This window comes from Cebus imitator, unplaced genomic scaffold, assembly GCF_001604975.1.
Source record: "Cebus imitator isolate Cc_AM_T3 unplaced genomic scaffold, Cebus_imitator-1.0 Scaffold577, whole genome shotgun sequence".
Taxonomy (NCBI): domain Eukaryota; kingdom Metazoa; phylum Chordata; class Mammalia; order Primates; family Cebidae; genus Cebus; species Cebus imitator.
In genome coordinates this window covers 91,976-104,173 of record NW_016107892.1, presented here as the reverse complement: position 1 = coordinate 104,173, position 12,198 = coordinate 91,976, and the positions used below count along the sequence as shown (strand labels likewise).

Here is a 12,198-nt window from a genome sequence, read left to right as displayed (position 1 = left end):
TGAGAAAATTCTTAAACCTTTTGATGTTCATGTGCAAAATTTCCTGTAGGTGAGTGTAAGCCTAGATGGGAAATTTCTAGGCAGCGCCTGTCTTCCCCAATAGATACCTAATCAAATTTCCTATATTGTGTTTCTTTGTTATGTTTCTTTTTTAAATTTTTTATTATTTTTCCATAGGTTACTGGGGGTACAGGTAGTGTTTGATTACATGAGTAAGCTTTTTAGTGGCAATTTGTGAGATTTTGATGCACCCATCACCTGCCCAGTATATACTGTGCCCTATTTGTAGTCTTGTATCCTTTGCCCTCCTCTCACCCTTCCCCCAAGTCCCCAAAGTTCATTGTATCATTCTTATGCCTTTGCATCCTCATAACTTAGTTCCCACCTATCAGTGAGAACATACAATGTTTGCCATTCCTGAGTTATCACAGTTTCTTTATCCACTTGTTGATGATGGGCATTTGGGTTGGTTCCATGATTTTGCAATTGTGAATTGTGCTGCTATAAACATGTGTGTGCAAGTATCTTTATGACTTCTTTTCCTCTGGGTACATATCCAGTAGTCAGATTGCTAGATCAAATGGTAGTTCTACTTTCAGTTAAGGAATCTTCACACTGTTTTCCACAGTGGTTGTACTAGTTTACATTCCTATCAGCAGTGTAGAAGAGTGTTCCTGATCACTACAGCCATGCCAACATCTACGGGTTTTTATTTTTATTTTTTGATTATGGCCATTCTTGAGGGAGTAAGGTGGTATTGTATTGTGGTTTTGATTTGCGTTTCTCTGATCATTAGTGATGTTGAGCATGTTTCATTTTGTGTATCTTTTGTGAATTGTCTATTCATGTCCTTAGCCCACTTTTTGATGGGATTCTTTGCTTTTTTCTTGCTGATTTGTTTGACTTTGCTGTAGATTCTGGATATTAGTCCATGTTCGGGAGTATAGATTGTGAAAATTTTCTCCCACTCTGTGGGTTGTCTGTTTACTCTGCTGACTGTTTCTTTTGCTGTGCAAAAGTTCTTTAGCTTAATTAAGCCCCAGCTACTTATCTTTGTTTTTATTGCATTTGCTTTTGGGTTCTTGGTCATGAAATCCTTGCCTAAGCTAATGTTTAGAAGGGTTTTTACAATGTTATCCTCTAGAATTTTTATAGTTTCGGGTCTTACTAAGTCCTTAATCCATCTTGAGTTGATTTTTGTATAAGGTGAGAGATGAGGATCCAGTTTCATTCTCCTACATGTGGCTAGCCAATCATCTTAGCACTATTTGTTGAAAAGGGTGTCCTTTCCCCATTTTATGTTTTTGTGTGCTTTGTTGAAGACCAGTTGGCTGTAAGTATTTGGATTTATTTCTGGGTTCTCTATTCTGTTCCATTGGTCTGTGTGCCTATTTTTACATCAGTACCATGCTGTTTTGGTGACTATGGCGTTAGAGAACAGTTCGAAATTAGGTAGTGTGATGCTACCGGATTTGTTCCTTTTGCTTAGTCTTGCTTTTGCTACATGCTATGTGGGCTCTTTTTTGGTTCCATATGAATTTTAGAATTGTTTTTCCTAATTCTGTGAAGAATGATGATGGTATTCTGACAGAAATTGCATTGAATTTGTAGATTGATTTTGGCATAATGGTCATTTTCACAATATTGATTCTACCCATCCATGAGCATGAGATGTGTTTCCATTTGTTGGTATCATTTATGATTTCTTTTAGCAGTGTTTTGTAGTTTTCCTTTTAGAGGTCTTTCACCTCCTTGGTTAGGTATATTCCTAAATATTTTATTTTATTTATTTATTTATTTGCAGCTATTGTAAAATCAGGAATTACTGAGTTCCTGATTTGATCCTCTGCTTGGTCATTGTTGGTGTATAGAACAGCTACTGATTTGTGAACATTAATTTTGTATCCAGAAACTTTGGTGAATTCTTTTATCAGTTCTAGGAGCTTTCTAGAGGAGTCTTAGGGTTTTCAAAGTAAGTGATCATGTCATCAGCAGTTTGACTTTCTCTTGGCCGATTTGGATACCCTTATTTCTTTCTCTTGTCTGATTGCTGTGGCTAGGACTTTCAGTACAATGTTGAAGAGGAGTGGTGAGATGGGGCATCCTTGTTCCAGTTCTTGGAGAGAACATTTTCACCTTTTCCCCATTCAGTATTATGTTGGCTGGGGGTTTGTCATAGATGGCTCTTATTACATTGAGGTATGTTCCTTGTATGCTGATTTTGCAGAGTTTTAATCATAAAGGGATGTTGGATTTTGTCGAAAGCTTTTTCTGCATCTATTGAGATAATTGTGTGATTTTTAATTCTGTTAATGTGGTGTATCACATTTATTGACTTGCATATGTTAAACCATCCCTGCATCCATGGTACGAAGCCCACTTCATCATGGTGGATTAACTTTTTGATATGTTGTTGGATTTGGTTAGCTAGTATTTTGTTAAGGATTTTAGCATCTATGTTCATCAGGGGTATTGGTCTGCAGTTTTCTTTTTTGGGTTGTGTCCTTTCTTTGTTTTGGTATTAGGGTGATGCTGGCTTCATTGAATGAATTAGGGAGGGTTCCCTCTTTCTCTATGTTGTGGAATAGTGCCAATAGGATACCAATTCTTCTTTGAAAGTCTGGCAGAATTCTTCTGTGAATCTATTTGGTCCTGGACTTTTTTTTGTTGTTGTTGGTAATTTTTAAATTACCATTTCAATCTCACTGCTTGTTATTGGTTTTTTCAGAGTATCTAGTTCTTCCTGATTTAAGCTAGGAGGATTGTATTTTTTTCCAGGAGTTTATCCATCTTTTCTAGGTTTTCTAGTTTATGAGTGTAAAGGTGTTCAAGCCTTGAATGATCTTTTGCATTTCTATGGTGTCAGTTGTAATACCTCCTGTTTCATTTCTTATGGAGGTTACTTAGATTTCTCTCTTTTTTTTTCTTGGTTAATCTTGCTAATGGTCTATCAGTTGTATTTATCTTTTCAGACCAGCTTTTTTTCCCCCACTTATCTTTTGTATGGCTTTTTTTTTGTTTCAATTTCATTTAGTTCTGCTCTGATCTTGGCTATTTCCTTTCTTCTGCTGCGTTTGAGTTTGGTTTGTTCTTGTTTCTCTAGTTCCTCGAGGTGTGACCTTAGATGGTCAGTTTGTGCTCTTTCAGTCTTTTTGATGTAGGCATTTAGGGCTATGAATTTTCCTCTTAGCATCACCTTTGCTGTATCCCAGAGACTTTGATATGTTGTGTCACTACTGTCATTCAGTTTTAAGAATTTTTTAATTTCCATCTTGATTTTGGTTTTGACCCAGTGATCATTCAGGAGCAGGTTATTTAATTTCCATGGATTTGCATGGTTTTGAAGGTTTCTTTTGGAGTTGATTTCCAGGTTTATTACACTGTGGTCTGAAAGAGTGCTTGATATAATTTCAATTTTTAAAAATTTATTGAGGCTTGTTTGCGGCCTATCATATGGTCTATCTTGGAGAAAGTTCTATAAACTGTTGTGTAGCATGTGTATTCTGTGGTTGTTGGATGGAATGTTCTGTATATATCTGTTAAGTCCATTTGTTCCAAGGTATAGTTTAAATTCACTGTTTCTTTATTGACTTTCTGTCTTGATGACCTGCCTAGTGCTGTAAGTGGAGTATTGAAGTCCCCACTGTTATTGTGTTGCTGTCTATCTCATTTCTTAGGTCTATTAGTAATTGTTTTATAAATTTGGGAGCTCCAATGTTAGGTGCATATATGTTTAGGATTGTGATATTTTCCTATTGGACAAGGTCTTTTACCATTACGTAATGTCCCTTTTTGTTTTTAAACTGCTGTTGCTTTAAAGTTTGTCTGATACGAACATAGCTTCTCCTGCTCACTTTTTCTACCCTTTTACTTTAAGTTTATGTGAGTCCTAATATGCTAGATGAGTCTTTCGAAGGCAGAAGATAGTTGTTTGGTTAATTCACATCCATTCTGCAGTTCTGTATCTTTTAAGTAAAGCATATAGGCATTTATATTCAATGTTAGTATTGAGATGTCAGGTACCATTCCATTAATAGTGCTATTTGTTGCCTGTGTACTTTGGTTATTTGTTTTTTTTTTTTTTTAATTTTTTTTTTTTTTTTTTTGTTTTTTTTTTTTTTTTTTTTTAAAAAGGTTTTTTTTTTTTTTTTTTTTTTTTTTTTTTTTAAATTGTATTTTTGTTTTATAGATCCTGTGAGATTTATGCTGTAAAAAGGTTCTGTTTTGATGTTTCCAGGGTTTTTTTTCAAATTTTAGAGCTCCTTTTAGCAGTTCTTATAGCGTTGGCTTGGAAGTGGCAGATTCTCTCAGCATTTGTCTGAAAGAGACTGCATCTCTCCTTCATATACGATGCTTAGTTTTGCTGGATACAAAATTCTTGGCTGATAATTGTTTTGTTTGAGGAGGCTGAAGATAGGGCACCAATCCCTTCTAGCTTCTAGGGTTTCTGCTGAAAAATCTGCTGTTAATCTGATAGGTTTTCCTTTATAATAGATTACCTGGTGCTTTTGTCTCACAGCTCTTAAGATTCTTTCCTTCATCTTAACTAGATAACCTGATGACAATGTGCCTAGGTGATGATCGTTTTGTGATGAATTTCCCAGGTGTTCTTTGTGCTTCTTGTTTTGGATGTCTAGGTCTCTAGCAAGGCTGGGGAAGTTTTCCTTGAGTATTCTCCCAAATATGTTTTCCAAACTTTTAGATTTCTCTTCTACCTCAGGAACACTGATTATTCTTAGGTTTGGTCATTTTACATAATCCAAGACTTCTTGGAGGCTTTGTTCATATTTTCTTATTCTCTTTTGCCTTTGTTGAATTGAGTTAATTCAAAGATCTTGTCTTTGAGCTCTGAATTTCTTTATTCTACTTGTTCAATTCTATTGCTGAGACTTTCCAGAGCGTTTTGCATTTCTCTAAGTGTGTCCAATATTTCTTGAAGCTTTGGCTTTTTTATGCTATGTACTTCATTGAATATTTCTCCCTTTACTTCTTGTATCGTTTTTTGGATTTCCTTGCATTAGGGCTCACCTTTCTTTGATGCCTCCCTGATTGGCTTAATAACTAACCTCCTGAATTCTTTCTCAGATAAATCAGGAATTTCTTCTTGATTTGAATCTATTGCCAGTGAGCTAGTGTGATTTTTTGGGGGTAATAAAGAGTCTTGTTTTGTTATATTGCCAGAGTTGGTCTTCTGGTTCCTTCTCATTTGGGTAGGCTCTGTCAGAGGGAAGGTCTAGGGCTGAAGACTGTTGTTCAGATTCTTTTGTTCCACAGGGTGTTCCCTTGATGTAGTATGCTCCCCCTTTTCCCATATATGTGCCTTCCTAAGAGCCAAGCTGTAGTGATTGTTATCTCTTTTCTGGGTCTAGCCACCTAGCAAGTCTGCCAGCCTCTGGGCTGGTACTGGGGGTTATCTTCACAGAGTCCTGTGATGTGAACCATCTATGGGTCTCTCAGCCATGGACACCAGTCCCTGTTCTGGTGGAGGTGTCAGGGAGGTGAAATGAACTCTGTGAGGATTCTCAGCTTTGGTGGTTCTCTATTTTTGTGCTGGTTGGCCTCCTGACAAGAGGTGGCGCTTTCCAGAGAGCATCAGCTGTGGTAGTATGGAGAGGAACCAGTGCTGGATGGTGTCCTAGAACTCCCAGGAGTATATGTGCTTTATGTTCAGATATCAGGGTTGGTATGGAAGGATCATCAGTTGGGCGCAGGGTTAGGCATGTCTGAGCTCAGAATCTCCATGGGCTGGTCTTGCTGTGGCTGCTGTAGGGGATGGGGGTGAGGTTCTCAGGTCAATGGAATTATGCACCTAGTAGGATTATGGCTGCCTTTGCTGAGTCATACAGGTTAAGTGGGGAAAAGCCAACAGTTACAGGCCTCACCTAGCTCCCATGCAATCCAAAGGGCCAGTCTTACTCCCACTGTGCCCTGACCAACAGCATTGAGTCTGTTTCCAGTCAGTGGGCAAGCAGGGCTGAGAACTTGTCCCAGGCTACCAGCCTACCAGCTGCAGAAGCAAGTATGGCTTTAGTTATTCCCCTGCTTGTAGAGTCTGCATGCTGGATCTGTGCCCTCCCCAGAGTTCTGGCCAAGAGGCTTCTTGTCCAGTTCAAATTGTTACAAAGTTCAGCTGCAGGCTTCCTTCTCCCTGTGGCATTTTCTCTGGGCCTCTGGCCACCCTCCCAAAGGATCCCTGTGATGTCAGAAAGGAATGGCCTGCTTGGGGACCTGGGGAGCTCCCAGGGCCTTTCCCGCTGCTTCCTTTACCTCTGTATTTCACTCAGCTCTCTAAATTGACTCAGCTCCAGGTAAGGTTGGAATCTTCTCCTGTCAACTAGGCCTTCAGTTTCCCCAGTGTGAGTGTGTGTGCAGGGGCGGAGGATCTTCCTTTCCCACTTCCACAGTTTGGGCACTCACAGCATTTGGGGTGTCTCCTGGGTCCTCCAGGAGCTGTCTGCTGATTTCAGAGGGTCTGTGGATCTCTTCAGGTATCCTAATTTATTCCTGCAGTTGTTCTGGAGCTAAAATTCACAATGTAGGTCCCCTCATGCTGCTCTGTCCATCCGAGTTGGAGCTGCAATCTAGTCCTGCCTCCTGTCCACCATGATCTGTTATATTTCTTTAGTATCTTTTAATCTAGACCCTCCTGCCCCGTCTCTCAATTACATTGCATTTTTGGAGATACCAAATTTGTGTTCTTACAAAATACCCCACAGTCTGGATTTTTCTGACCATTCTTACAGTGTCATTTAACTTATTCCCTGTATTTCCTGCAAACTGAAAACTAGGCTCAAAAGCTTAATTAGATTTGTAGATGATGCCATGGACTTCATACTCCATCACAACATGAACAAGTCAGGATGACCCATGGTTGCAAACGCCAAGTATGCTCCCGTTGGTAAGGTGGTGTCAACCCACAGTGAACTGCATTCTTCCCTGTGAGGCCTGCAGTCACCTGACCTGTGGGCTGGTGTTCAGACTGATATGAGTGTCTTCTTTCCCAACAACCTTTCACCTAGTGCTTTTTGCAACTTTTGATGATCCTTAATCAATTATTTCACCAGGGATAACAAACAGTAATTTTCAAGTTCAACCAATTTTTCTATAATTTTAAGCTGCCAGTCTTCTAGAATAAAGAGTTTTCATTTGTCTACTGGGGAGGAATTAAATTTCCTTCTAAAATGATAGGTTAAACAATTATTTCTTTTTCATGGCTCAATTTCTTTCTTTTTCTTTCTCTTTCTTTCTCTCCCTCTCCCTTCCTTCCCTTCCCTCCCACCCTCCCTCCTTCCCTTCCCTCCCTCCCTCCCTCCCTTCCCGCCCTCCTTTCCTTCCTCCCTCCCTTCCCTTCCTTCCCTTCCCTTCCTTCTCTCCCTCCCATTCCTCCCTTCCCTTCCCCTTCTTTCCCTTCCCTTCCTGTCTTCCTTCCTTCCTTTCTTCTTTCTTTCCTTTCTATTCTTTCTCTCTCTCTCTCTCTCTCTCTTTTTTTTTTAAGACAGGATCTTGCTGTATAGCCTAGGCCAGAATACAGTGGCACCATCTTGGCTCACTACAAACTGCCTCCAGGCCTCAGGTGATCCTCCCACCTCATCCTCCTGAGTAGCTGGGACTACAGGTGCATGCCATTATGTCTGGGTAATTTTTGTAGAGATGGGGTTTCACCACATTCCAAGGCTGGTTTCAAACATCTGGGCTCAAACAATCCACCCACCTCAGCCTCCCAAAGTGGGGGATTACAGGCGTGAGCCACAGTGCCCAGCCAGCCAATTTTCAAAATAAGAGGTTGATGGACGTTTTTTCTTCATCTTTTTAATTTGAAATTTCACCGGGGATTCTCTGCTTGGGTGAGGCATGCCCACCAATGCTACTGATCTCAGATGTTGATTTCCTATCTACTTGTAAATTGAGGTTTGGGGTAGTCTCTGTCACCAATTTACGTATAGGCAGGACCTATAGGTGAAATTTCGAGCTCTCTTTGCTGATGTGCATGGTTTGTAGAAGGCTGTGTGCAGAGATTCAAATTGTGGGCCACGCTTCTCCTCTGGGAATAAAAAAACCTTCTATAATTGTAAATATTCACACTTTCTGCATATTATTGGTCAAATTTATTTTTCTTGTGATGTTTTCTATTAACTGCATATATTTTCTTTTATTTCTGCACAATTTTATTTTGATTATTTATATTTTAATTGAGCTGGAATATATTTTACTATATTGTGTCAGGCTAGGACATAAACAGTGACTTTACCCAAAACCTCCAATCTTCCCATCCTAATTTCTTTAATAATTTATCCTTTCTGTAATGACATGTGTGCCCTTAACTTGTGTGTGTTGATTCTTGTATTCTTACACACTGTCTGAATCACCTTAGCTTCAAAATACATTTTTAAAAAGATTAGATCTTTTTAAAAGTGCTAGCTTTTCTTATTTTTTATTGTGGGTGTGCTGAACAGTAATTCGACAAGTTTCCTAAACCCTCCCATTGGGACAGCAAAGGTTTTTAGGTGAGAATCAATCATTGTCAGTTTCCTCTTGGGATGCAGGACAAGTCAGACCCAGGGAAGGTGCAGTTCAGGGAGGCTCACATGAGGTTTTCAGGGAGGATCCCCAACAAGTTGAGGGAAAAGAACCCAGTGAGCAGAACACCTCATGCCAGGCTCTGTTTTCGGTCTGGTGGAGGGTGACCTTTTCTCCCTGCCCGCTGAAGTCCTGCCAAGGTTAGGAGAATAAATTGCTCATGTGTTACCTTGGTAGTGTTTGTGAAGGCCAGAAGGTCTGATTCTATTTCCATTTCTCTTCTTTCATCGAGAGACGCGTCTTCAGATGGTGGGATCACAAACACAAAATGCCCCAGTGTGTCTGTCCTGGACAAAGGCGGCCGTTTCACAGGGTATGAGACGATTGAGAATAAGGCAGGAGGCGGAATGGGTGGTCCGGAGGAACCCAGACCCAAGATGTCTAGGATCTAAAGGAAAGACCCATTGTTAATTTCCTGTGCAAAACCCCATGCCTCTTACCACAGCCTTTGTCACACTTTATTGCAATTGTTTAACTGCCTTCGCAACGGGACTGTAAACTCCATTAGGACGGTTAGCAGGTGGATATGGCACACAGCCTAGCACATAGTGGGCAATCAATAAACCCTCTGTTTAATGTGAAGAGACCAGCTCTTAAGGTTCTAACGTCCAGAGTATACACTTGTTCCATTATTTTCAGATTTCATGTTCATTTTTCTTTTTGCCTTAAATGTTCTTTCCTTCCAAAGGTGAAAGAAAGTTGGGATGGGAACAAGTCAAATATAGCAAAGAAAATAATAAAGCAGAGGTTCTGTGACTGGGATAGAGACGGGGAATGAAGAGAGAAGTGAAAATAACCTAGAGAGAAAACACGGATTCCTCCAGCATTTTCCCATTCTGCCCTCATATGTAATGAATGAGGAATTTCCACAGCAAACGGGTTATAATTTTCGCGGCTACTTCCTGCCTCAGAATAAACACGTTACCCGAAGACTAACAGCCGTTATCACAACAGTCAAGGTTACAGCCCACCTGAGGGCCCAGCCAGTAGACCACTGGACCTATCAGGCCCAGCAAGTAACTAAGTAACTTCATGTAATCCTGTGCTTCTCATCCTGCATGTCAAGGAGCTAAAGGCATTTCCTGACTAACATGCAGCTGAGTGAACTCCCAGGATTTAGAATATCTATGAGGAAAGGCAAGAATGATTTGTAGCAACTGTTGAATTACAGAGCCAGGGAGTTCTTCAAGCAGCAGTCTAGCTTATGATTTGGAAGGCGGAACGTATTAAAAAAGGAAAGAAGATGTTCTTATTATACCCCTTAAAAACAACAACTCATTTCTGGGGGAAAAAAATCACAATTCCTCAGCTACGGCTGGCCTGAGGAGAAACTGGGAAGGGCATGGAGCTGCTTGGCGTGTCCCCTAGCTGTTCCTCCCTCCTTTGGTGCCACCCGGGACCACTGTGGCAAGGCTTTTACCGGGGACGCAGCACATGGAAGTCACGTGGATTGCGTGGATGGCTCTGATCCTCCCGTCATCCCTGACCTGGTGTGTATCGACTCTAGTCTCTACTTTTAAAATTTGGCTCACACCTGTAATCCCAGCACTTTGGGAGGGTGAGGCAGGTGGATCATTTGAGGTCAGGAGTTCAAGATCAGCCTGACCAACACGGTAAAACCTCGTCTCTAGTAAAGACACAAAAAAAATGAGCTGAGCCTGGTAGCACAGGCCTGTAGTCCTAGCTGCTCGGGAGGGTGAGGCAGAGAATCGCTTGAACCCAGGAGGCTAGCGAGCCGAGGTCGCACCACTGCACTCCAGCCTTGGTGACAGAGCGAGCCTCCATCTCAAACAAAACAAAACAAAATAAAACCAAACCAAACCAAACCAAACCAAACCTTGCACCTGGTTTGTGATGAGCGAAACCAGAGGGCAGCAAACTGTGGTACCCTGGCTAAATCTGGCCTGCTACTTTTTCTCAATAGACGTGAATTGGAACATGGCCATGCCCTTCCAGTTACACATTGCTGGCAGTCACTTTCCCCCTTTGAAGGCTGAGTGGAGTAGTTGTGATAGAGGCAGTATCACCTGCAGCCTAAAATACCTTCTAGTCCTTTACAGAAAAAGCCTGTACCTGGACAAAAGGCTGTAATAAGCCTCTCCTCCAAACTGCTCCCAAAGGTGGCTTTTGGATATATGATACTTTTGTTTATAGGAACGAAGAACTAATAGGATGATTTCTGTTACTGTGGAGGCCTGTGGGAAAAAAATTTTGGAGTGGATGGGTCTCTTGCTTCACCCCAAATCCTCACTTGCCTTGCCATTCTGTAGCACCCATATTATCAATATTAAAAATCAACCGTACAAGTGGCTTTCTGTAAGGTTGGATGGACTCATTTAGATGTGTGACACTTTCTGTGAATTTTCTTTTGCCAAGTAGGAAAGGTCCTTTAGTCATTACTGTCTTAATTCCAAGGGGGGCATCAGAGATGAATGAAGTTGAGGGGATATGGGTTTCAGGTAGGGAGAAACATCCCTGATGATATTAACACAGTGCCTGCTACCTGACTTGTGACTTCCCCACCCTGGAGGAGGGTCCATACCTGCTCCCCTTTGGGAAGCCTGTCACTCTCTAGGGCCTGCTTCCAGCTCAAGCCTTCAAAGTCTGGTGTCTGGATACTGAGGAAGGGCACGCCCAGGTCCTTCTCCTTCTTCCCTTCGTGGTCCTCCTCCCCTTCCCCCTCCCAGTCGCTTCGCTCCTCCAGGGCTCTCAGCTTCTCCAGGCGCTCCCGCTCTGCCTTTTCCCTCTCCAGGCGCTCCTTCTCCGCCCGCTCCTTCTCCAGGCGCTCCCTCTCCCGGTCCCTGCGGCCCCTGCGCCCACTGGAGGGGACCTGGCGCTGGTCATCGGGCTCATGGGGCACATCCTCCATCCCCACGGGAGACAGCTGGACTCCTTGCTTCCGGTCCCAGTACATGAGGATGTTCTGGATGTCCTTCAGCGTCAACTCATAGGCCTTAAACTTCTGGGCCAGTTGCTTTTCGGGGTCCTTCGAGATGTCCCCTTCGCTGTCCTCTTGATCCTGGACAAGAGGAAACCCATGCACACTGACATCGGTCATGTTCTTTTTCTTCTTGTTTAGCTCTTCCTTGTCAGATGTTGCTTGTTCCTTAGCAGATATTTTCCTTTCGACTGTCTCTGTCTTGACATCTGCTTTGGTGGAAGGAGGAACCTAAAAGGAATGACATAGAAAAGATGTGTCAAACAAGGGGGAGTAAACTGCATAAGGAGCTGCAAAAGGACGTTTTGTTTCATGAGAAGGCCTTCGAGGATCCGGGCACCTCCTATGCATACTAAGGTTGTCCTGGGAATCATCTCGGGGGCTTTTATCTAAGGTCCATTCCATGGTCCTTCTCTGTTCAAGACCTGGCTAAGTGCTGGCATTGTGCCTTTTGCAAAAGTTGCAGAGTGACTTTGATTTGTACTCCCAGTTGTGAGCTGCTGTTCTGCAGGATCGAGGGGAAAAGACCAGCAGATGCAAGCCATCTGCACCTGCCTCAGGTGCCCTGGGATGGGCCATGGCGTGTAGTGGTCCCATCCCGGCTGCACTGCTTGGCAGCTGTGACCGTGGGAGAGGACTTAGCCTCTTTCTATCCCATATGTAGAATGGAGACAGCTATATTG

General features: G+C 42.2%; 1 protein-coding gene across 1 annotated transcript in view; it reads right to left on the bottom strand.

Moving 5' to 3' along the window:
* Window positions 1-12,198, bottom strand: part of LOC108294393 (hydrocephalus-inducing protein homolog) — a 186,004-nt gene that overhangs the window by 98,014 nt on the left and 75,792 nt on the right. The window contains exons 23-24 of the mRNA XM_017516259.2: window positions 11,120-11,746; window positions 8,747-8,965 (exon numbers count right to left, since the gene is read on the bottom strand). Coding sequence (XP_017371748.2) covers window positions 8,747-8,965; window positions 11,120-11,746 — 846 coding nt within the window. The remainder of the gene's footprint in view (window positions 1-8,746; window positions 8,966-11,119; window positions 11,747-12,198) is intronic.